General features: G+C 37.6%; 1 protein-coding gene across 4 annotated transcripts in view; it reads right to left on the reverse strand.

The window, feature by feature from the left end:
• Positions 1-25,205, reverse strand: part of SYD (P-loop containing nucleoside triphosphate hydrolases superfamily protein) — a 61,399-nt gene extending 36,194 nt beyond the window's left edge. For 3 of the 4 annotated variants that reach the window (XM_010248815.3, XM_088900664.1, XM_010248814.3), the window contains exons 1-18: positions 25,013-25,205; positions 24,184-24,298; positions 23,998-24,059; positions 19,114-20,626; positions 15,506-15,672; positions 15,336-15,400; positions 13,337-14,535; positions 5,212-5,309; positions 4,764-4,949; positions 3,949-4,129; positions 3,667-3,861; positions 3,551-3,594; positions 3,267-3,323; positions 3,007-3,103; positions 2,707-2,879; positions 2,398-2,611; positions 2,108-2,233; positions 1,905-1,994 (exon numbers count right to left, since the gene is read on the reverse strand). In XM_010248815.3, coding sequence (XP_010247117.1) covers positions 1,905-1,994; positions 2,108-2,233; positions 2,398-2,611; positions 2,707-2,879; positions 3,007-3,103; positions 3,267-3,323; positions 3,551-3,594; positions 3,667-3,861; positions 3,949-4,129; positions 4,764-4,949; positions 5,212-5,309; positions 13,337-14,535; positions 15,336-15,400; positions 15,506-15,672; positions 19,114-20,626; positions 23,998-24,059; positions 24,184-24,288 — 4,572 coding nt within the window. In that variant the 5' untranslated portion in view covers positions 24,289-24,298; positions 25,013-25,205. Of the gene's footprint in view, positions 1-1,904; positions 1,995-2,107; positions 2,234-2,397; positions 2,612-2,706; positions 2,880-3,006; positions 3,104-3,266; positions 3,324-3,550; positions 3,595-3,666; positions 3,862-3,948; positions 4,130-4,763; positions 4,950-5,211; positions 5,310-13,336; positions 14,536-15,335; positions 15,401-15,505; positions 15,673-19,113; positions 20,627-23,997; positions 24,060-24,183; positions 24,299-24,393; positions 24,580-25,012 lie in introns of those variants that run through there. The other variant, XM_088900663.1, reaches the window with a different exon arrangement.
• Between the last annotated feature and the right edge of the window lie 1,436 nt (positions 25,206-26,641).

A 26,641-nucleotide genomic window follows, 5' to 3' on the forward strand; every position in this document is an offset into this window, starting at 1 on the left:
AGGGTTGCGGCGAATGAGTGATGATGCCGAAGCTTTAACTGAATCCATTCGAGAGATTCAAGAGAATGTACAACATAAGCTAAAAGAAAGCAACTAAAGGTATAACAAAGCTAAGGATAAGCATTACCGGATGAAAGAGTTTCATAAGGGCGATCTAGTCATGGTTTATTTGTGGCCTGAGAAGTTTCCTGTTGGAACCTACCATAAGTTGAAGTAGAAAAAGATCGGTCCACGTCAAGTGCTGAGACGGTTTCGTGACAATGCATATGAAATTGAGCTACCAACTGATTTGTCCATTTCACCCATTTTTAATGTAGCGGACCTCTTTGATTACCATGGGGACCTAGAACCAACAACAAAGGATGGGCGAGGACAAGCACAAAAGACCAGTAGTTCTAATGAGTTTGAACAAGTAGAGGGTGTAGAAGATGTCCGAGTCACCAACACTCGAAATGGGGCCTATTTTAGGTTTTTGGTCAAGTGGAAAGGGAAACCATAAATTGAGAACTCTTGGATTAGTGAAAAGGAGTTTATGAAGCTAGATGGAAACATGTGCAAGGCTGCTAAAATTGCTGCTCGCACAGGATCGAGCTCTTTTTAACCCGGCAGGAATGATGAGGCAAGAAAAAAAAGGAAAAAAAGAAAAGAAAGAAAAAAAAATGTGTGAATGTATTCTGTTTTGCATGTTTTTCTTGTAGTAGGATCCCAAATTGTTGTTTTTGGGTAGCTTTGTGAACAGTTTAGAACCAGGGGTACTTTCGTCATTTTATAAGTCAGGTTTTTTGTCAGGGGCAGTTGGGTGCATTTTTGTTGGATTTTGGTCTCTTGGGTCTTTTTGTAACAAAAATTATCTTTTAGGTGTTCGTTTGAAGTTAGTTTTGCTCCTAAGGAGTTGTTGGTGAGAGGGAAACATTCTAGGGGCTTATGTGTAAATATTTTAACTAGCTTGTCCAGCAAGCCAGTGAGTCTTATAAAAGAGAAGGGGGCTGTTTATGTAGGGGCTTTTTTTGGTTCTTTCTCTCTTGTTTGAGCTGTAGCTCAGCCCCAGCTAGGGTTTTCAAGTATTGGGAGCTTGGGTTTTGAGGAACCCATTTTGGCACCTTCCAATCCCTCCTTCGCTGCGTACCGCACGGGAGGCCAGCTTGCTGCCATTGTTACTGTAGCGGAACTGTTCCAGGAGGGGTTTTACTTCAGGTTCAGGTCTGAAATCCCTAAAAATCCAACTTATTTTGCTGTTTTCAGCTTGGTATTTCTCGTGCTTATTGATGTATACTTGAGGTCCTGCATGTAATTTGTCTTTCTGTCCACATCAGGGGCTTTGTGAAGAATCAAGTGGCTAACCACAAAAATATGGTAGTTAGTTTTCAATGGGAAAGGAGATCAGAAATTGGGGTGGCAGATTGTTTAGCAAAGCAAAGGGTACATAAGAATCAGTTATTATGGGCTCAACTGCAATTTTGTTTTTTCTTTTTTTTTGTTTTGAGGCTGCATCTCGCACCTCTTTGTGGGAAGCTTTTACTGTGTATTTTTCTTGCCGAATTATTGATTCTTAATAGTACTCCTATTACTAACTTATCAAAAAAAATATTCCTATTGCTAATTAAAAAAATGGTGGCACTGCACATCAATCCTCAGCTTAAGTTTCTTTTTTTTTTTTGAAAGGCAATTTTTCCTCCACTGCTTTCTCCTCTTTACATGGTAATTTTTCTCCTTTGCTTGCTCCTCTTTACAGGAGGTTTCCAGTTCAAATGTAACTTAAATTCTCAACAGAACCACAAAAGTAGAATCAAGGAAAGTTAGAGAAGATGATACTGTGATTAACTAACAAATAGCCAGCCAGCATGCATGATCTCTAGTTTTTAACAAATATAATTGAAAAAGGAAAAGGCAATTTGTGTCCTAACCTTGTGTTTCAGCCTACGGAGCACAAAGGGCCGAAGAACTTGGTGGAGACGATTTATAATCAATAGATTCTCCTCCTCGGATAGTAAAGCCTGCTCAATAATTACCACGAACAATGATTTATGAGTCTCACAAAGTGATCTATTTTGAAAAAGAGGATGTAGTTTACTTTTACATCACAAAAGCAGATAAAACCAAGACTTACTTCATCAGGTGAATTATCACCACTACTCTCAAATGGTTTATTGAACCATTGAGAAAAATCTTCTGATGAGTTGAAAATGTTTGGTAAGAGGAAGTTAAGTAGTGCCCACAGCTCATCAAGATTGTTCTATACCAAAAGAAAAGGAAGAAAAGATAATCCATCACAGAGGATTCAAAGTTATAAAGCTTCAGAGTCAAAAGAAAATTAGATTAATATGAACATCAGATGGCAAAGCAATTCAAAGAGCAAGAGTGAGAAGAATAAACAGGAGAGCAAGGATCATCCCTAACCTGCAGAGGTGTTCCAGTCAACAGCAATTTATGATAGCTCTGATAATGCCTTAAGTCTGCATTCAGTTTGCAGGAAGCATTCTTTATGCGGTGACCTTCATCAATTATAATGTAATGCCATTGTATTTTGCTTAACTTTGGCCGATCATGTTTGTTCATCAAGTACTCATATGTTGTCAGAAGGACATTAAATTTCTGATGGACAATCATATCTCTGCAGGACAAAGGAAAGTCCAAATGATTATCTACACAATCAAAAGTAAAAAGAAAGAAAGAAAAACAAAAATATTCATATAGATATTCCATTACTTGAATAATCTGCGACGCTCCTCTGGAGGACCAGCATAAGCTATTTTATTTATACCAGGTGCCCAGAAGCTAAGCTCTGACTCCCATCCAGGTAAAACAGATGATGGTACTACCACCAGAAAGGGTCCTCTGTCATTTTTGGTTTCCATTAAGTAACAAATTAGAGCAATAACCTGCAAAGACTCAACTCATTAGATTCCTGCTATATCAAGTCCAAAAACTCCCAGGATGCATAAAATATCAGAAAGGAGCCTTTGTTAGATTATTTTAGAGCTTAGACACATAGCACCCATACCATACCTGAACAGTTTTACCAAGACCCATCTCATCAGCAAGAATCCCATTCAAGTTATTATTGTATAACGAAACCAACCACCGAAGGCCATTCATTTGGTACCTACATAAAATGAAGTGCATTAATCTTCCACCAAAGCTCATGGAAGATTGGTTTATCCAAAATACAATCCAACATGAGTTTAACCATCCAATTGAAGACAATAAACATGAAACGCCTGAAAGAATAACAATAGAACAGATGACCAAATGAAAATTCAACTCACTCCCTCAGTTTTCCACCCTGAAGACAAGTTGGTTGTTCTGCTATGCTTTCTTTTACACTGCAACAAAACAATGTTTAATGTATTACATTCCTGAAAGAAAGATTTACACACAATTATCAAGGAAGAAATAACTATATTTTACTTAAACCAAGTAAATTTACCCAAATTCTTTTTTACATAATTAAAATAAAAAAACTTCGTCTGCATGTGGGAAGACACCCAGTTAATTCCGCTCGTGACTGGTAAACTACATGTAGCATTCAAGTAAAATATAATAACATTACCTGTGAGCCATCATATAGTACTTTTCATTGCTTTCCAGATAATGCTGCAAAAAAGATTTACAAATATTAGATAGAAGAGAAAATAACTTCAGGAAGTGCACAAAGAGCAAACTTACCTGAGCCTGGTCACTCTCATCTTCATTATCAGCAGGAATCTCATTTTTTTCAACAACATTTGCAGCTCGGTTCTCTTCCATTTCCATCTCAAAACGCCTTGCCATGGCCTTTGCGTCCTGTAGTTTAGCACCCAGCTTCTGAAGATATTTTTCTGTCTCCTTGAGCAATTGCTTGACACGATCTGATTTTGCATCCTATATGATGATAAAATAACATTATCTGAAGGAACAACAGCAGCAATACTTCAAGAAAACACTAAGAAACTGCAAATGTGAGGATACCTGAACCATTCGTAGATAACCTTCCACATCATTGTTCTTTAAGAGGTTAATCTTCTCACGCTGGATTCTGTCAATCTTCTCACGATGTATCCTTTCCTTCCTCTTATGGAACTCCTTTACATATTTATTGAAACCCTTCCAACGTTCCCTCTTAATTTTAAACCAGTCTTCCATTCGCTCCCTAAAAGATAGTGATAAAGCAAGTAAATGACAAATACAAAAAAAGGTTTTTATTGACATTGGATTTAAACTAAATTAATTAAGAAAACACTGTTTGGTACAACAGCAAGATAAACACAACATAGGAAAGAGAGAATGCAATACTGAAAGAATAGCAATCAGCACAGATATATCATAATTTCTAAAGAAACGCAAGCTGTGTTTAATTAGCCTGAAATTCAGAGGCTGAAAGAGAACTAATTCTGCCTTCCACTAAAACCTTAGGAATTTAAATAAGAAACCTCATCTAATAAATCCAAAGCCACCAAAAATAGCAGAAACAGCATCTTTAAATTGGAAAAATTGCTAGGTTCTGCATCACCCTATTTTTGGAGTCAAATGCCAGAACCCAGGAACTTCAGAGGCAGATTGGTTAATTACCCCATTTCACCCTTAGGATGTGTCTAATTTGAAGGAAAAGGTAGGGAAAGGAAGGGAAAGTAGGGAAAATCCAAGCAAAGCTTGTATGGTTTTCCCTACCTTTTCCTCCAAACCAAACACAGCCTTAACTCAGACAGAACCAAAATGGATATGGTTCTTTGAAAGGACATAAAGAAAAGTAAATCATTGAAATGATCAAGCATGCAGAGACACACTTGTGAACTTCTATTTCACTGAAGAATTCCTTCTGCCTCTCACGAATTCTCTTCTGCCGCTCCTCCTTCATTTTCTGTTCAAACTTTTCGAGCTGTTTCAACCGCCGTCCATGCCTATGTTTCTTAATTGATTTCAACCGCTCCATGTCAGATGCAATAGGTTTGAAGAAATCATGCAGAAAATCACTGTTCAAACAGAGAAAATACAGTAATGAGTGGAACAGGCAGAACAGATAAACAGCAATAATACAGACAATCATTTCATTTAACAGTATAAAAGTGCAAACAGGGAGAATAGAAGAGGGAGGAAGAACAATATGATGAAGTTCACCAAGAAGATAAAACTAAAAACGTGGACTTACAGTGCCACAATGATCTTTTCCATAGAAAAAGGAAAGAAAAAAAACAAATAGGAAAGAAAACAATGCCATGATAATACTACAGATACCTCCGCAAACGGCGTTGAAGCTCGAGCAGTTGAAGCTTTTTCAGTTCAATGACACTTTTTGTCTTGGCAGAAATATCTTCAGATGAACTCACAGTTTCCTGTAAAACAAGTTTTAGTCCAAATGAAATATAATCAGAGCACTAATCAACCCTATACTAGCTAAACTATTAGTATTCTCTAATGCACTTCCAATAGCAATTGACAGAGAAACCTCTGAGTTTCAACTTTCAAACATGCAAGAACAGATAATTCAGCATACCGGTGAAATAAAGAAACAGAAGCAGAACTAATAAAGAAATTCCATTAGAAAAAGCTTTTTTTTTGGCAGATGGAATCATAGAACAACCTTGCACCAATTCAGATATGCAATATACAAAGTAAAGCATAGTATGATGTATAAATGCAATTTATTGCAACTATTTGCAGAGTTTAGAAGCTTTTTGGATCTATTGACTATTACAAGGGTTAGAAGGTCAGCCATCCCGTATGGGGCATAGTGTTGGAAGTCAATTGTTCTTGGATCCATATAACTAAATACAAGTATTTGATGTATACAAGTATTAACTTAGGGCTTAAAACTATTTTACATATAAATGTATACAAATATACGGGTGTGAACAGATAAAGTTTGTGTATTTATTTATATGTACAAATAGACACAAGTGTTATTGTACACTAGTGAATGACCCCGTACTAACTACGGGGAATCAGTAATGTTAAATTTACATTATGGAATCAATAATGTTAAATTTATCAGGAATTTCTCAAAAATTGCCATGTGTCTAGCTTTCTAGAAATCCCCAGGGTTTGGGCTAGCACAGCAACCCTATCCATTGTCAATCTTTTTTTCTCACATTAATACAAGGCAACCCCTGAGAATAGTTCCCCCTGTTAACCTCTTGTTTGGCCAAAGAATCAGCTACACAGCTGATCTTTGAACACAAGTGAAACTGGCTTCCAGCTCTCCTAATAATTGTGTGATTTCCCTCATGATGTGCCTATGTTGCCACAAGCCTTGGTAGTCTTTTTTTATCAATAGCCATCAATTTTATTAAAATTATAGAATCATTAAGTATACATATATACATCCTCCCTATTGAGAAATAATTCTATTGTATCTCCTTTTTACATTTACACTAGTTACAACTGTGCCCAAAACATTTGTTCTTTTTTTTTTTGAAGAGTAAAAGAAAAGAAAAAGGAAAGAACTTAATAATTTTATTTCTATAGACCTATAAAGCTTCTTCTCCATCTTGCAACCACCCAACTACCAATATGGAATCACCTTCAATAATCAACTTATCCACATTCATATGTCTTGCTTATTGAACCCCTTCTATCATTGTCATAATTTTAGCTCTTAATGAGTCTCATAAACCAATCAGCCTGAGAACATAGCCACAATATGAAGTTCATCATTTCTGAAAACACTTTCCACACCTGAAGGTCCTGGATTCCCCCCACAGCGTCCATCAAAGTTTAGTTTCATGAATCCTTTCCCTGGTGATATCCAACTTCTGCACACTATGTTCTATTTTAATGATGAATCCACCACTACTCTCCAACTTCTAATTACTACCATCTGTTGAAAAAGGAAATAAGTTTTTCAGGTAGAATGCACTACTTGTAAGAGAGTCTAGAGTGATTATGGATCCTAAGGCACTGTTTGTTGGGATTCCTTCTCTTTGGGTGGGATAGCACTGCTTACAGGGGACTTTAGAGTGGTTACGGACCCTATGGCACTACACAAGAGAAGCCAAGGCATTGACCTTTAGGTTGAACAGCTCTTTCACTTCAAAATGTTTAAACTTTAAAATATCGATACAATATGCCCCATATTGGGCATTACATATCGTAATTTTAGGTTACTAATATGCTAAATAGAGGGAGTTTGGACATCTGGCCAGTATTAGAGGTTAACACCTCCCACTGGAGATGTACTGACTCAATTCTTGAACCTTTGATTATATTTCCAAGTACTCTGGCTGTTTGAAGCATCCGATATGCAATTTTTGCATATCAAGTGTATTGATACTTTGAACCATAACTTCAATACCTATACCATAAAATGACCTCGAAGATTTACTTGCAAGTTGGACAGAGCCATCATTGAATGGGGAACAAGACTAGGGTCCAGCTTAGAGGTTGAGTGCACTTGCTCATTTCCTTTGCAATTTTGTTGGGCAGCCCATGCTGTGTACCATCTTGTATATTGGTATTTGTTCAAATTATGGGGTTTATTCTCTATTCTCTTTATCTTATAAAACCTTCTTTATTTAATTGTCATTCATCAAAAAGAAAAAAAAAATCCCACATCAACAATGGAGAAATGCTTCAATGAAAATGGAAAACCCAGTGTCCATTCCTTCATGTGTTTGTCTTTTGCCTTGAAGAAGGTGAGAGTGGAAATAAAAACCTCTCTTACTTCTTTACTTCAAAGAAATGGAACCACTTTTCCCTCTTACTTCTTTACTTCAAAGATATGGAACCACTTTTCCCTCTTTTCAGCTATGTTTAGAATCTACTATTGAATGTACTAGCTTTGTTTTTATTCCTAGGTGATCCCTCTCTTTACTAAGAGTGGAAAGATCACATGACATTGCACTGGAGCAGCCATTCTTTGGAGCCTATGGTGTGAAAGATGTAAACATACTTTGGAGTTTGCAATGACAAAGGACAAGATGTAAACATTCCGATAGATCTAATGAAGGTAAAGTCATGCATTGGGTTTTAAACTAAGAAGATTTCAATAGGATCCTTCGGATTCTATACTGAAAGAATAGCCTACAGTGCCTGGCTATGCTCCAACAAGAAAGCAGGTATTATTGTCATGGACAACTTCAATCAGGGAAGAATCCGTCTTAGTAAACCAAGGCGCTTCATCAATAGGAGGTGTAAGAAATCAGGCAGGGAGTGTCACTTTGAATCACCAGGTGTTGGAAATTCTTTGATAGCTGAATTGCTCAGAACAGAAACTCCTAGGTGTTTACCATTATGCACGAACTTCAACCCCCCACCCAAAATCATATCCTAGACAACAGAATACCAGAGACAAAAAATCAAAGAGTGCATCAAAAGTCGCTTCAAGGAACTCTTCTCAAAAGCAAAAAAGGGCAAACAGATTGCTTCTGTACCAAGGCCAAAGAATTGTTTCCTCTTTTGTGCACTTAAGTAGAAGGCTTTTTAAGCTGTTTTTAGTTCTTAAAAAATTAAGTGAAAAACAAAAAGTTCTAGGAAAACCTTTAGGAGGTTTTCTTCCCGCAACTCTCCCCTTCTCACTTTTTCTGAGGAACCAAAAGCAGCCTCATAAATCTTTTTTCCCCATTTTATTTTTTTCATATGGTGTTTGAAGTTATGTTTTGTGGGCTTCATTCAGGGCTTTTCCTTAAGCAATACTTGCACGGTTTAACATATTGAAATAGAAAGGTGACATGACAACCTTTAACCTTAATAATGCCAACTAAGCGAGTAAAATAGTGAAATCTTTCAGGAGTTCCTTTCAACTTCTAATCCTCTCCTCAATTACAGCTTGAAACTAAAACTTTTTTAGTCAGTCTTAAGGTTATGTCAAGATTCTTGGGAACAAAATGATATAAAGTATCTCCTCCCTCCCTCTTCATGGTCTTTTTTCCATTTCTACTGAGATCAAAACCAGTTTTCCATTTCATGGAGATATTAAGACTATTCTTTGTTTGTTGCATGATCAACTACCAGAGACGGTGCATCATCTCAATCAGATGTTGTAAAGCTGACTTTAAGACATTGTATTCATGGAAACCTATATAAATATATAATGCAATCAAGGTTAAGGGATACGAACACAATCCTTCCTCAACATCTATATGGTTCTCCAGTGGCAATATCAATGGGACAGTAATCAGAATTTTACAGATCCATCATCCATGTAAACCAAACTTATTGTCATGGGCTTCAAAACTTATACTTGCAGGGTCACCCTAAGGACACCCAGAATAGCCCATGAACTTGGACCCATTCTGGCAGATTTGGCCAGCTATAACAATGCCTGAGAAGACCTTCAACCATATCAATCAGAGATTTGACTAGATAGCAAATCAATCAATATTTGACAGAGAATGAGAAAAACTTTGAAATTTATTTGCATCTGAATTTCTTTTAATTGTTACTTTTTTATCAGTAACAAAAAACTTTCATTAATTAAGAAATAAGTTTAAATACAAAGGTGGGGGGAGGTAAACCCTCTTACCTCACCTCCAAAAAGAAAATTACAGTGTAGCCCAAAACAAATGACTTCTTCCGCCCCCTATTTAGCCAAAGCATCTGCAAATGAATTGGCACATCTTTTAACCCGCTGGGCACGCACATCCATTCCTTGAGTTAGCCACCTGAATTGCCTTCGTTCATTAATGTATGTCCATAACCCATCATTTGTCTTCTCTATCCAGCCAATTACCACTTGTGAATTCCTTGTTTTGTTGCATTTATTAGGAACTTAATTATTCTACAGATCTCAAAGAGATCTGATGTACATCAATAATATCATTGTAAAAATTCTCTTGAGAAGAGAAACTACATCTCAATGGGGGGGAGGATTACGTTGTTTAAGTCCATCTTAGCAAACTTGCCCACTTACTTTCTGTCCATCTTTAGAGTCCCAGCAAAATTAGCTAGACAGCTAGAGAAGATAATGAGGGATTTTTTATGGAAGCCAAGAGGGGAGAAAAAGACCATTTAGTAAAAAGGGAACAGGTTTGTAGGCCTAAGGAGCAAGGCCGGTTAGGGATTGGGAACTTAGTGAACAGAAATACAGCTCTACTAGGAAAATGGCTGTGGAGGTTTCCCCGTGAGAAGGATAAACAGTGGCACAGGGTCATTGAAAGCATTCATGGTGCAGTAGATAATGGCTGGGAAGCATAAATAGCAGCTAATGCAGTTTCAAATACCCCTTGGAAAGCAATCTCTGAAATATTGTCTTTATTTACTAACTTCATTCATCTTGACATTGGGTGTGGGAATAAGATCTTATTCTGGGAAGACCTTTGGCTTGGGGACCAACCACTTTGCAACTTTTACTCTCTGTCAAACTTAAAGACTGAAACTATAGCTAGGGTTGCTACGCCCTCAGAAACTGGTATAAATTGGGACTTAGCGTTCAGAAGGGGCTTGAGAGACAATGAGTGATTCTCTCCTTGTCCTTTTGTCAAAATTAGAAATGGTTTACCTGGATGAAAATGGCCTTGATAATAGAATTTGACATCCAACTTCTGATGGATTGTTTTCCTGTGCTTCTTTCTTTGATGTGCTTGCCCAGCCAGACTTTGTGGGGCCAAATTTCCCTGCGAGAGAACTATGGTGCAAACCAATTCCTCCTGAAGTGCAAGCTCTTTGCTAGGAAATGTTCCTAGGGAAGGTAAACACCTATGACATACTACAGAAAAGAAGGCCAAATTTGTGCCTTTCTCCTCATGTGTGTGTTCTTTGCAAGGCTTGTAGTGAAACCCTTTCTCACTTACTTCTCTCCTGCTCATTTGTTTCTGTATTTGGAACTATTTCTGTTCTCTCTTTGATTGCAGATGGGCTCCCCCACAAAACGTAGTGAGCCTTTTCAACCCAAATTTCCTGAGGCAACTGAAGAAAAGGGGAAGATGTATGTGGAAGGTAGTACGTGCAGCCTTGGTTTGATATATTTGGGAGGAAAGAAATCAAAGGATCTTCAATGAGAAAAGTAAATGCTTAGAGGGGGTGGTTGAAGCCATTAAAATCATACCAATACATTGGGTTAAAACCTTGGAACTGTTCATGAGTATTCCTACTGATGACTTCCTTAAGAAATTGGAGAGAAATGGCACACTCAAAACCACCTAGAGAAAATATAAGAATGGAGTGGAAACCACCAGGTTTAAATAAGCTAAAGCTAAATTTTGATGGTAGTTCGTTTGGAAATCCAGGAAGATTAGGAATAGGGGGAGTTTTTCGAAACCATCAAGGAGTAGTGATGGCCTTGTTCTCAGGACCAATCGGTTTTGGTGACTCAATTAATGCTGAATCAAAAGCACTGTTGCAAGGACTGAAGTTTGCTGAACAATTAGGGGCAAGAGAATTGGAAATTGAAGGAGACTCCCTCCTGATCATAACATAGGAAAAGCAAATTGAGTCAACACCTTGGAAACTCAGATTCATTTTCAGACAGATTGACCAACTTGGAAAGAAATTTAACTCTAGTTACTCTAATTTTAGATGGGTTAAAAGGGAAGCAAATGGGTTGGCAGATGTGTTAGCGAAGCAGGGAGCTAATAGACCATCCTTATTTTGGGAATTGTTGTTAACCTAGTGTTTATGGGATCCATATACCTGTAACTTATCTTCAAATATTTAATTGAATAAATAGATTTCTTTGCTGATAAAAAAAATCTCTTGAGAATTAATGAAAGTTAAATTGTTCTTAGAATTTTTATGGTTTGCTGCTGACTCCAAGCTTATGAAGGTGCTGACTGCTGACTCCTAGAGAAAACTAATAGTGCTAACTCCATTATGACCTATCCTTGATTTGTTGCAGGTATTTTATTCATTTGTCAAATCCTAGTCTATGGAACCTGCTCTAGTATTTCAGGTTCCATTTTCTTATTTTTCTTTATTTTTTACATCGTTGAATTATCTCCTTAACTAATTCATTTCTCTTCTTACTGTCCCATTGTTTTCCTTTCTTTCCCTTGTGTTTTTTGATAAATAATAATAAGCAGTTTATTAATGATCAAACAAGAGAGTTACACAAATGAAGATTTCCCACATCGAGGCATGAGATGCAGCCTCAAAACAAAAGCAGAATTACAATTGAGCCCAAAATAGTTGATCCTTATGCACCACTTGCTTAGCTAGAAAGTCCGCCAACCCATTTGTCAATCTGCTTTCCCTTTGGACTCTAACTGTTATATTTGAAGTTAGCCACTTGAATCTTCTCATAGCCCCCCTATAGGACCAAGCTACTATCTCCAGTTCCTTCAGTCACCCAATTACCAGTTTAGAGTCACCTTCAATTAAAATTCTCAAAATTCAGCTCTCTAGCAATCTCTGTTTCCTTTCCCTTTGTGCTTTTTATTACTGAAATTCTCTAATCCTCTCTTAATGGTAAAATAGCCATCCTCATTTCAGACAACCAGGCCCTTTCCAAAACCATTAACCAGCCCTTATTCATTGGACCAACCTTTAAGTTCTATTTAGAATCATTTTTACATAACAATTCCCTCTCCCCTTTTCTTAAATTTTAGAGCTCTTCTACACTTTTTCAACCCCTTTTGTTGGGAATAAAAATACCTAAGCTAGGTGTCAAAGTTAGCAAGATGAGGGCCTACTTGCCTAATTCCAGCTTGATAAAATAAAATCATCACAATTCCAACAACAACCACCTAAATTGGTTACTGTTTGCATGGATCTAGCATCATGTATCATTAGCAACCTGACAATCATTTCTGACTATCAGGAAAGCAAACCTTACTTTGATTTGACAGGCCGGAGGACTGAGTTTAAGAATGTTAGGAATTCATTTAGATGGTACAAAAGGCACACGGTAAAAAATGCCAAAAGAATATTCCAACAACCCTTCATCTTCTATTAGCATATATCACCATACAAGTAAACTTCAAATATGGTAAGGCAAAGTTCTTTGGAATATATTTCCTGTGGCTATATCTTTACGATATGAAAGGAAAAAACCTCAAAATTTTTTAAATGAAGATGAATGAAATGGCAATGGTAAAAACGAACCTCAAAGGAATACTATGTCAATGCCTAAGTATTCAAAAGGAATTTCAAGGAGTCCAACCACAATCTTTTTTTCAATGTTGGTACTTTTTTTCTTAACTCTGTATGCAAAACTTTTTGTATAGCCAGCCCTATGTATAAAAAAACTTTTTTTTTTCAATACTCAATATAATACAATACTTTTTCACAAAAAAGAAAAAAAGAAAAAGAAAACTTCAAATATAAAAAAGAAGCAATATAAATAGCTGTTTTTATCATTAACAATCAAAGCCAAGACCTCAAGAGGAGGCAACTACAACAGAAACAGAAACAGAAAACCAACAGGAGAGCAACCATGAAATTTAAAATAACATATCATTAAGCACAATATTGATATTTCAGTGCATACCTTTAGTTTATCAACACATGCAGATATTTTTTCCTCCATCTTCCTCTGTTTTAGTGCCCAAGTTTGCTCTTCAAGAAGTTTTCTTTTTTGCTGATCCGTAATCCATTTCTCCGAAGTGGTGTACTTTGGAGAAGGTGGCATGTCAGCTGAACTTAAGTTCTCATCATCTTCCAGTTCTGTACTCTTGTCCAACATTGTAACTGAATTCCCATATTTTAGTGTCTCATTGGGGGTAACCATCTTGCATACTTCTAAAGTTCGTTGCATTTGGCCCTCAGAAACCCTCTGATCACTTGTACAACTATTTCCACCACTGACTGAAGAATCCATAAAGCTATTAAAAACAACAGGCTCCATTTTAGAAGTAGCATTCTCTCCCTGCAATACATGTGAACTTAACTGACTGACATCCTTCAAAGGCATTGTGGTTTGAGGCTCAATATCCTTCCCTGAAAAAGGTTTAATCTGCTCTTTTAATGGAAAAGCTGAAGCATATTTATCTGCATGCTGATTTGTTTGCATAACAGGAGAGTCTGCCTTCAAAAATTTGTTCACTCTATCGCCATTAACTGGAATCTGAGACTGGTTTAGAGAAATATCAACCCTTTCTGACAATTGTTCATGCAGAACAGCTGAGGATGTTAGTGTTGCCCTAGGAGCCTCATTATGGCTTCCAATTCCGGTCCAACTGGTAATCTCAGGCTTCTGCTGTCTATTTACCCCCAGGACAGAAGAGCTAATCTGGTTTGCTCTTCCAAATAACCGATGGCTATTGTCGGGATCACCTTTTTCATGATTATTCTCAGCTGAAAACCTTCCACCATTCCTCGCAGAATCAGATTCCAATATCATAGATACTGCCCCTTGTGATTCTGCCACCTCCTGGGTTTGCATTTCAGCCTCAGTTTTTCTTCTTGCAGCTAAAAGCCGTTTCCTTTCTTCTGCAAATGCAGCCCAGTCAGATGGTGGACCCTTTTTACCCTTCACCATCATTTGGTTCTCCATGTCTTTGGACAAGGAGTCAGTTTCTATTAAACTTCCTGTAGAGGAGGAACCTGGAGCAACCCTTTCAGTTTCCCTGATATCATTTGATCTTCCAGACGCAGCCCCAACTTCATTATTGCCAGTTGGCTCTTTTGAAGATAGCTCTTTTCCCCTAGCATCATTCAATTCTCTGCGGGCCCCATCTACACTAACACCTATTACATCCCAAGTAAATTAAATAAATGAGTTAACTGATAACAAAAACAATCAAAGATAATCTTCTTCCTTCTATTCCTGTAACTACAGTTTCTTCCCTACAACTTGCATACTTGTATGTTGTATCTATAACCAAAGAATTAAAGTACAATTACAGAAGCCAACCCTTGAGTTTTCACCACAGAAGCCAGAAGGCCAATAGATTTTCCAATAAAATAATGGAACCCTGAAAGTGGAATGTTCTACTCCTACAGTTTCAGCAAACCAGTGAAGGGTTAGATTCTAGTGATCCATACAAGTCCTATGGAAATGGAAACTCGGATACGTGCAGAAATGCTATTCCTACTTCAAGGGCTGCAGTTAGCCAAGTCATTGGGCTACGAAGGACTGATTGTAGGAAATTCACAGGTCATTATCAAGTGGATAGCAGGCAATGATTTAGATCATTGGACACATCTAATATGATAAGAGAGGCAAGGTCTTGCATATTCAGTTCAAGTATTCCACTTGAATGGATCCCAAGATCTACAAATTCCATTGGAAGATTGATTGGCATTTGAAAAAGGAAGGAGCAAGTAGAGAAGATATGTACTGGGGAAATACCTGGAAAGCAGACAGTTGTGAATTGATTATATTCTGTATCATTGAGGGCCATGTGGTAAATTTACTGGTTGAGCTAGATATAATTATCTTTCTACAAGAAAACAATGTTTTATTGGGTATAGATACAAACAATTGTTTTAGAGGGAGAAATTGCAACTACAAGCAAAATTTAAGGAAAACAGTCTTTACTTCTAACCTTCTTTAGGGGTGATGCCACCAAGAGCATAATCAAGATGAACTTTCTTAGGCACCAAACCATTTCTGCATGTGCAAGATAAGTTGAAAAAAGTAATCAAGGATAGAGCCTGCATTGGATAAATGGTGATTTAAACAAGCTAGGGATAGCTAATTGGGGATATGACATACCTGAATGCCAGAAAAACAAGGCACTGAGCTCTGAGTTGTTTCAAATGTTGTTCCTTAAAGGGCATGGAAGAGCTAGCAGGAGATTCATGTACCAGAATTTTTCCCGTATTCCTAGGAGCTCCACTTCGAACTGAGATCATTTCCACATTACTGTTTGACTCGGCACCCTAATTTAAAAATTATTTATTTACAATGATCATCATAAGCTAGAAATAAGGGAAAAGTGCAGAACAAATACAGGAAAAAAAAATAACTTCAGAACAGAACAAGGTTATCATAGAAGCAAGTATATCAAGGCCAACCAAAATGACTGTAAATATCCATAGAAGTTCACATACAATATATCATTTTTTATAGGTAACAATCAAAAGGGTCTTACTAATTTACGTAAAAAAAATGGACTAGAAGAATACTGCCAAGCACCCCTTTGTGGGAAGAAGGCTACATACTCCTTATTTCTAAAACGGCACATACAAGGTGCATAGAAGGATTTTGGGAATGGTGCATTCCTGGTTGGCAAATCACCCATTGTTCAAAAACAGGCACTCATGTTCTTTTTCTGATCAAGATTTCCTCTTTGCGAGGAGCTTATAGTCTTTTCAGTTTGGGGCTGGTTGTATCAGGTATACTGGTTCTTTCCTCTTGTACAGATTCTCTTTGTACATGGATTTGCATAGTTGTATGGTTTTAAGATTATTAATGAGATTACCTTACAGTATCAAAAAAAAAGTTCAACTTCTTCCAACCAGACACTGGGGATGACCAAACCTCTAGAGGTTTTTGTTTCCTAGAGAAAGAGCCAGCAATTGCCCCCCAATTCCCAGAAAACAAAACAAAAGAAAAAACCCCTCTGCTTTAAAGTCTGAATAAAAAAGTTTCAGGGTTTTAACACAATGACCAATGTGCAATTTTAAGAATAATACATTCAATTACCTTCTCCGACCTCCTCTCCTCCTAAAAGATTATTGTATTTCTTTCTTCCCACACTGTCCAAATTACCACTGCCCTTGTACATCTACACAAAATCCTACCTCTTTTAATTTTGTGTTTCTCAAAACAGAAGGGCTGAACAGTCCATCCAAACAGGCAGGAGCCAGGAGGGTTCCACCTACAATCAAAAAGAGAAGAAAACCATTCCCAAATAAAGCAAACAAAAAAAAAAAAAAGAAAAGAAAAGTTGCCATTTGTAAGACTTGTGGATTGAGGGATTACCTTCTTTTGGAAGGTGATAGTTGTATTAAATTTCTTTTAAGTTTAACGAAAGTTACCATTTCCTATCAAAAAAATGGGGGTCTTTCCCTACCAGTATGCTTAACACTTCTGCTACAATGTCAAACAATAATGGAGATAGTAGATCTCCTTGTCTCAGCCCCATTGTAGCTAAAAAAAAAAAACTCTGTTGAAATACCATTAAACCAAATCGGAAAGGATGCTGTGGAAATGCAAGCAAACATACAACTCCTCCATCTCTCCCCAAAACCCATCATTTCCAGCACCTCCTCCAAGAGACCCCATTCCCCAAAACCCTTCTCCACTTCTAATTCTTGCATTTACAAACCCAATTGCTATTATCACCGCATCTAAGATTTGTGTCCCCTCAACAAAAGCCATTTGATAGGCCCCACTATGTCATGTAACAATGATCTTAATCTTCTTGAAAGGACTTCTGCAATTGTTCTATATAAGTTGGATATTAAGCTTCTTGGTCATAAATCTTGAACCTTACAAGCACCTTCCCACCAACTTTTCATTCCAAAATTCCTTAAACATCCCCAACGCATCACTTTTAACAATGCTCCAACCAGTGATTTAAAAGGCACGTATAGGCATACAGGCAAGGCGCATTTTGGGGTACGCGCCTCGCCTAGGTCCTAGGATCACGCCTAGACGTGCGCCTGATGCGCCTTGTGCCTCATCCCAGACGTGCGCCTTTTCAAAATTTTGCGCTTTTTGCCTTTTTTTGAATCTAACGGCCGGGCCGGGGGCTCCGCCCCCGGACCCCCAACCACACCCTCAAGGCAAGCCCAAACAAGTCTATTCATTCATTCATTCCAATAAAATATCTTCTTAAAAGACAATTAAAGTTATGAAATCATGATTTTTCATGTGAGAAATAAGAATTTCAAAGCCTAACATAGACTTGTATGGGTTTGCCTCGAGGGGCGTGCTACAAAGGCGACTCATAGAATCAAGAATGCAATATGTTTTACATCACATTAGCTACTTGAAGCAATGCAATTAAGGAAAAAATGAGATTGTGGGTTTTACATGCTTGAAAATGCTGTATATGTTTGCTTCTATTTTTAAATTTTCATTTGAAAACGCTTTACATGTTATTTTTATGTATTTTAATTTTAGATAATTGTTTTTTAAAACATTTATTTTAAAATTTATGTTTATATTTTTTATTAACATTATGTTTAATATTTTTTTGAATTTTCTGACTTCTTTTTTATTTTTAGCTTTTTTTGTAGTTTTGCGCCTTTCTTAAAAAGGCACATGCCCCGCCTTGCACCTCAAGCGCAAATTGTCCCTTGCACTCTTTTGCGCCTTGCACTTTTACAACACTAGCTCCAACACCTTCACTAGTTAGAAACATAGTTCCTCTCCCTCTCTAATCGTGAGCACCAACTGGTCATGCCCTGATGTTTCTTCTAAGATAAAGATTTAATTTCCAGTGGGAAATTTCTTCTCTATTTTGTTGCTAGAGAGAAAACTCCATATTTTCCATCCCAATGCTCTTCAATAAAGCTGCTGCCTAATCACTGAATTTCACAAAGTAACTTTTCAATCCACTAGTTGTTATCTATGCACCACCTAAAGGACATTATGCAAGCAATGCGAAAACAATTGATCACTAGCACAACATCTTAGATGACAGTGGACAACAAAGAACTCACCCTGCCTCAAAGGGCTTGGTTGGGTGTCTAAGGGCAGAGCCCCTAGCCCAGCCACTATGCTTGAAAGGCACACAATTGGGCTGAGGCACACACCTTTTCAAAGAAGTTGCACCTAGACCTAGGCAAGGCACATACCTTGAAATATGCCTTACCTTTGCATCTAGGTGCATCTAATTAAGCTATCTAAGATCTTGGGAGTGGTAGAATGAGCACAGCCTAACTCCTAACCTTTGCCATTTTTTTCACAAATAGTGGCCACCCTCAAACTCAAACCTATGTTCTCATACTTGCCTGCCCAAGATTTTACCATTACACCAAGTAATGGCCCCTATGAAAGAGAACAATCAAATGAGCAAAGAAATAAACAAAGCAGAAAATTGAGTGAACGGAAAGAGTTGTGCCGAATACTCCATAGAGCAATGCAACAGAAAATCCACCAATTGATCAATAACAAAGAGCAATAAGCATGAAAAAATAGGAGAAACCTCTAACAATACCTTGCACAAAGCAATAGCAAACTCCTTAGAAACTGAAGTATTTTATAAAATAGAGCATACAAAGATTTGAGATTATTATTAAATTTGCCTATTTTTTTCTGAACAATATTATCACCCACATACTGAAGTCTACTAATTTTGCACACATCACTATGGTGTCACATAGAGATTAAAAATAGATAACAATATTGCAAAAAAAAAAAAACAATACCTGAACCATCTTAGATATATTGGATGGTGTATGTGAAATGCCTCCATCCTGCTCTACAACCTTTCCAGCTGATAAAGATGTTGATGTTTCCTCCCCTCGAGTAGCTGAAAACAATTGTGCTTCCACACCTTTCTCAGAAGTGCTTGGCATTTCATCTTTCATAAACCCATGCTTTCTATGTTCAGAATCAACAAAATATTTAGAGGAGATATCCATTGCAGGACCTTTCATGGAAGTTTCAATAGACATTCTATCGTTGCTTCTTTGTGCCAACTGTGAAACGGATGCAGTATCTATGCTTCTTTCCTTGTGCAACTTTGAGGCCAAATCATGACCATCAAATGAGGAATTGTTGAATTGTATTGGAGGAGATAAACCCTGTTTTGCCATTGCATATGAACTAAAAGCACCAGGCATGCCTCCATGAACCTTGCCACAACCACCTGATATTGCAGTCGCACCCTGCAAGATACTACTATTTATTGGTCCTGGGGGTCTTCCAGGACCCCCATGTTCAGAAGACTGGGCAGAATAGTCAAAGGTCTGGTTTTCAGACAGCTTGGAGTCATAAATGTTATGCTTCTGCTCATTTCTACTATTAACAGCTTCTTTGCTTCCTGCAAGAGATGGAGTTGATAAGTGGGACATAGAAATTTCTCCTGTTGAACTTGGAACAACATTAGGAGAAATCCTAGAGCCATGAGAATTTTCAGATTGTAACCCCCCTTTACTCTGATTCCAGAGACCCCTAGAACTGAGAATATCATGTAAATTCTGATTTTCTTGCTTTGCTCTAAACACCGATCCCATGCCACCAGATAAAGGTGAGAGATGTTCCCCGTGACTACTGTTCTGGGAAGGATCTAAATCACCTTTGTTCATAGGCTTCCCCTTCCTTGGAGTGAATCCAGCACTGGAAGTATCTAGCTGCTGGGCGTAATCTGTATGTGCTTCAACAGATGATGTTGAATCTGCTCTCTTCCTCTTAGAACTGCCTTTTTTAGTATCTTTCTGAAGTCCTTGTTTATCAAGCATTGCCGTATCACGCCTTTCCTGTGAGTTTCCTGATCTAGTATCCATACTGGATGGACTTTCATGATCAAATAACTTGGCACTTCTCTGAGATAGAGACCCCTGATGAAGATCATGTCCAACATTTTCCATCCTGCTTGGACCAACAGGTGGCCTGTTTAGAATAGTTGCCTCATGCTTGGGAATCTCATTGTCAACTAAACTTGTTTTAGAGTCTTTTAAAGCCCCAACCCCCTGGCTAGATCCTCCATAAACAACTTCCTTGGTTTTACTACTTGATCCAGGATGCCATGCACTGGAAGTTCCACTTCTAAAAGATACATCACTGGCACCTATAGATGGTGTATTATCAGTTGTTTCCTTTTCCATCACCTTTGAATTTCCAGGGTCCCCTATTTGAGTTCCACCAGCCAAAGGAAGGCGTGATGATTTCAATGCCTCAATATCAATACCATGTTGATTGATAACAGTTTCCATGGCCCTGGCATCAAGAAAAATCAAAACATGATGACCAGAAGTAAGTAAAGGGTGCATAGAACTTCAAACTTATCATTAAGCAACTTAAGCTCATATTTTAATTGGTTATTCTAAATATAAAGATGGACCACAAGGAATATCATGGTAAAGGATCATATAATGCTCTCATAAACTGTGCTTAACCACCTAATGAGATAAAATCCACTGCAGGACCTTACCCTAATAAAATAGTCCTAACTTTCCAGTACACCATAAACAAAGCAACTGAACCTTTGCGACAATATTTGAGGAAGAAAGAAACCATGTAGTAGATTCTAATTGTATAATGGCTAGAGTGGTGCATTGAGTTTAAATCGATGAAGCTATCTCATTTTTTTCACCTGATGACTTGTAGAGAAAATGGGGATACATGGCCGCATCTTCAAAAAAAAAACCAAAAGTCCATAAACAATGGACATTATTGGAGGAGGGTTTCATTAAGCTAAACTTTGATGGAAGTAGTGTAGGAAATCCAGGTCCCTTGAGTGTAGGAGGTTTTTTTTTTTTGATAAATAACATCAATTCCATTAAAATAATGAATAGATACAAGAAGATCCCCTTAGAGGCGCGAGGAGCAGCCTCTCCAAACAGCAAATACACAAACTACAACAGAGAAAACATGAATGTTGAAATTAAAACAATAGTTACAATTGTGCCCAGAACAATGTTTCCCTATTTATCCCTTGTTTTGCCAAGACATCAGCAAAAGCATTAGCTGATCTCCCAACCCATTGTACTGTTATAGACATATTTCTTGTCAGCCATTTGAATTTCTTTAACTCATTTTTGTAGCCCCAAGTGGCATCCTCCGGATTATTTAACCAGTCCACCACTGTCTTGGAGTCTCCTTCAATCAGAAGCTGCTCCACACCCACTTCTTTTGCAAGAAGTATTCCTTGTATTCCAGCTAGAAGTTCTGTCTGGATAGAGTTCCCAACTCCTAAAGGGCCAGAGTAGATTAAGACAACCTCTCCAGCCTCATTCCTCAGTACACCTCCCATCCCAGAGGGACCCAGGTTACCCTGGCTACTCCCATCAAAATTCAGCTTCAAAGAACCAAGAGGAGGGGGGACCTAGCTAGTCACTGCCCTTCCCTTGTAGAAGGAACAACTTGCTGCCAACTTCCAATCCTTCCAACAATCAGCAAAAGTAAAATGGTTAAATAATTCTAGAGTCTTTAACCAATGTAAAGACCTGGACAAAATGCAGTCCTTTAAGGTTTGACTGCTTCTTCCTTTTTCTTGGAAGATTTTGGCATTCCTTTCTTCCCATACTGTCCATAACAATGCTGCTCGTGAGCATCTCCACATTTTCCTTCCTCTTTTATGGGGCCAAGAAAAGAAAGAAGGGTTAAAGATTGTGCTTACTTCTGCTGGCATATCCCAACTAGACCCAAACAAAGATAGAAGCCAAGCCCAGAGCTCTGTAGTGACACTACAAGATAAAAATAGAGGATTACAATCCTCACCATGAGATCTGCAACACAAAGCCATAACCTTGGGGGGGACCGGCCTACACCAGACTTCTTTGAAAGGGAAACTCTGATGAGAGGGAGATTGGCAGAGGAACTTGAAAAAGGAACCACAAGAAAAAGACCCTTTGGGGTGAATGGCCCAAATCCTTTTATCAGGTTTCGAGGGATCCAACAAAACCTTATCAAGGAGACATAGAAGAGTAGACAAACACTCAATTTCCTCGTCCCTTAATCCTCTACAGAAACCAAAATCCCAAGACAAAGTTGGTAAGGATAAATTCGACGGAAGGAATTTTGAGATCACCTCATTTTTATGCAAGGAAAAAGAGTACAATGAAGGAAAAAGGTCTTTCAAAGGGAGATCTCCAACCCAAATGTCCTCCCAAAACCGAATAGAATTACCTGAACAAGCATCATACCTGACACAGCTAAGGAACTGCGGAAGAACTTTGTGAATTGCTTTCCAAGGTGTGGCTAGGTTAGCCCTCCTTGATGCACCAGCATCCCAACCACTCTCTGAACATCCATGAATACTCTTCACTACTTCGTGCCAGAGTCTATCCCGCTCCAAAGGCCATCTCCACAACCACTTCCCTAACAAAGTTGAGTTCTTTTTAAGCACATTCCCGAGCCCTAATCCTCCCTCCTCTTTGCTTCTACCCACAACCCCCCACTTAATTAAATGGTCTTTTTTACCTTCTCCCGGTTCCCACAGAAAATCTCTCATTAATTTTTCCAACTTCTTCGCTTCCCTAGATGGTATCCTAAAGACAGAGAGATAATGTGTAGGAGGTATTTTCAGAAACAAGGGCATATCATAGCCATGTTTTCAGGACCCATTGGCTTTGGAGACTCCACAAGGGCTGAGCTTTCTGATGTGCTTCAAGGATTACAGTAGGCCAAGGAACTAAATCTCACTAATCTAATGATAGAGGGTGACTCCAAGGTTGTAACTGGATGGCTGGGAAATGGTGAGAGTACAGTGTTGATCTGCAGAAATGAACTAAAACAGATTAAATTGATGGTGGTGGTGGGGAGCATGAGTGCAAAAATACAATGGGAACAATGATCTGCTAATGGATGGGGCAATGCTCTAGCCAAGCAAGGGATTAAAAGAAATCAATTGTTTTGGGCTTGCCTGTAAACATTCTAGGGATATGGTAGTAACTGCTACCCTACCCAAGGAATACCTTTATTGTATTGTACTTTTACACCACGATCAGTATGATGGTCAGTTGGACACTAATCTTCATTAGGTAAAAGCAAGTGGATGGGACTCATGCTGTTTAGTATCAACTGTTTCAGCTATAGCAGCATATAACAGAGAAAATTAAATGGTTCAGTTACTAACTCCAGATGGACGAAATTAAATAAATAAAAGATATATATATATATATAGCATTGAATTCCCAGTTTGCTTTTTTTTTCCTCTGAAGGATAACTGATCATGGAATTTAAAAGACTGTGAAAATAGTAGGAACAACAGTCAATGATTGCACAAAAACACCAAAAATATAGTGTAAATGAGAACCAATCCAAGTGCTACTCTTCCCCAATTAGATTCTCAATTTGTTAACCAAGGGAAGGTAATGATAAGTTAAGATTTAAAAACATATAACCAGAGAGAGGGGGGAAAGAGTATTCAATCAATAGATGCCCTCTAAATGTTATCTAGTCTGGACTCTGGAACCACAGAACTCAATCTAATTAGCCCAAAAAGAAGCAAAGCAACCCAAAAAAAAAAAATGTGAAATTTAATGGAGTTGGAAGTTGATGGAACAAATGCTGTGTAACAGTCATCAATTTAATAGGAAGGGCTTAAATAGTCATGATAATTGTGAATTGAGTTAGACATTCCTTGCCTGGATATTACTTGATATGGCAAAGAGTGCTCTTTCCCGCTCAGTTTCATGTGTTGGCATATCTGATACACACAGTAATCAAAAAATGATATAGCTACACTCCACTGACTTATCAAAAAAAAAAAAAAGGCAGTCCACTGAAAGAACCTAGAAACATTATAGTATATAAGACCCAGTAGCACGCACCACATAAAGTTTAGTTGCCAACTTCGCAGGCTCATCTTTTGATTCCTGAATAAGTTTGTGAAGAAACTTCGCTGCCTCCATTTCAACATGATGCGAGGACGCCATCTCATTAGAACTACACAAGACGGCAACGAAGATCATTTCAATGCAAATTCATAACAAATATCAAGTCCAGATCAAATGAGGATCGGGAAATGGAAGTATATCAACCTCGAATTTTTCTGCACTAGCCACTAGGCAGGTATCATTTCAGCTCAAACGAAACGACACGATTTAGGGTTTTGGAGCATCTCGATATGATATATTTGAGGTTTTCTAAGTCCTCGTGTTTAAGATTTCCATGATATATAATGATACTCAACTTGTAACATGTTAGAGAACCGAAATCGTAACACGCTAGTATAACCAAAATTAAAAAAGGTCTCAGTCGGTGTAAGAAAAATGAAACTCGAAACCTAAAAATTGTATGGGAAGTGAAACTCGAAACCTAAAAATTGTATGAGAAGTGAAACTTGAAACCTAAAAATCAAACCCAACAAACCCTGGAATTTCTTCTCAAGGCGAATTAAATTGCAATAGTTCCTTCTCGGAAAAAACAGGATGAAAAATGACAATAAATCAAAAATAACTAGATAGAAATGCAATTGCTTTATCTTGTTTGCCTCTTCTCTGAACAAATTATCTTTTCTGGTTGTGACTTGTGAGAACAAACCGGTTGAGCGATTCGCGAAGCTCGTAATAAATATCAAATTTAGCATGGTGCGTGTGTGTGCGTGATGGAGAGAGAGAGAGAGAGAGAGAGAGAGAGAGAGAGAGAGAGATTGCTTACCTCGTTAGGTTGCGGGTGAAGTCCCCCGCTCTCCCTCTGTCTACTCAGGAATGACGGAGATGTGGGAATATTGAGAAATGTTAAAGCAACCGTGTAAGCCGAGCTACCACAAATGTATGAACTAAAAGACTCCTAACCGTAGATCCGGATAAAAACGTCGGCAACCATGATAGAGGTAAAGTTGACGCAACTGATCGGAGGATTATGATAGACGAGAAAGATATATCAAATGTCTTTAGCTTTCTCGCTATCAAAATTACGCATTTAACCTTCTCACTCCCAAATACCAAAATGTTTTAAAACCCGGTTCAGGGGTTAAACCGATTTCCCTGCGTGTCAACGGGTCAGTGTATGCCATCAATGTACTATTTAGGCCCGTTACCGGGTAAATGCATTTGGCGTTCCTTATTTTACGATTTATCTTTTTTTTTTAGTTATAAAATCAGTGTTCATAAAGGTATTTCTATTTCTATTGACCCATATATAAAAATGAGAATGGAACAAGTTGAATGGTCGAAGATCCTAATTTTTTTTATTTTACCCTTATCAAATAGCGGGTTTTTGTTTTGATTTTCCGATATTACCCCTGACAAATAGTGGGATTTGGATGAATATATTTTGTGCTAGACTAGAAGTCACAGAAACTAAGACTCAGTTTGAAAGCAATAGAAATGCAAATATGTACTGTGTAAATACATACAAAATATAAGATTTTGCACTCTACATATTTGCATTTATACTCCTTCCAAGTGTTTAGTTTCTTGGATTTCGGTGATAATATAACTTTTTGTAGTAACATGAAGATTGAACTGGAATGGATGCCGGAATTCTCAGCAACGTTGTGTTTTTCCCAGTCCAAGAGGTCATTTCTAGTCTCTGTTATTCTTGTTCTCTGATAATCAGTTAGTTTTTAATTGGAAGTCACAGGTTTTAATTACAATATTTTCTGATTTTCCTTGACTGTGGTCTCTATTTTCCTTGTTTTTATTATTCTATTGATTTTATTAGGGTTCTGGTTTAACAATATATTGAATGAATTCTAGGTTTAGATTTATGGGTTTTATAAGCAGATTTTGTATTTTGTGTTTCCTCTTCTTTCTTTTTGTGATTTAATTAATTTTAATCAGTTACTGTTCTGGATTAACAATAGATTTTTATTGAATTTTTTGTAGTAACATGAAGATTGAACTGGAATGGATGCCGGAATTCTCAACAACGTTGTGTTTTTTCCCAGTCCAAGACGTCATTTCTAATCTCTTTTATTCTTGTTCTCTGATGATCAGTTAGTTTTTAATTGGAAATGTCATGGGTTCTAATTAAAGTATTTATTTTTTGTTTTTCCTTGACTGTGGTCTCTATTTTCCTTGTTTTTATTATTCTATTGATTTTAATTAGGGTTCTGGTTTAACAATATATTGAATGAATTCTAGGTTTAGATTTATGGGTTTTATAAGCAGATTTTGTATTCTGATAAGGACAGATTCCTCCTTGTTGTGCACTATGCCCATGGTACACCATTTTTCTTTCTTTTTTTTTTTTTTTTTTACATGATCCATGTAATAGATGCATGTCCTTCTTGTAGATTGTAGAAGCAAGAAAAATCATGACATTAAGAATTATTTAGCCAAG

Source organism: Nelumbo nucifera, chromosome 3 (genome assembly GCF_055504915.1).
Source record: "Nelumbo nucifera cultivar China Antique chromosome 3, China Antique-T2T, whole genome shotgun sequence".
In the NCBI taxonomy this organism is placed as follows: domain Eukaryota; kingdom Viridiplantae; phylum Streptophyta; class Magnoliopsida; order Proteales; family Nelumbonaceae; genus Nelumbo; species Nelumbo nucifera.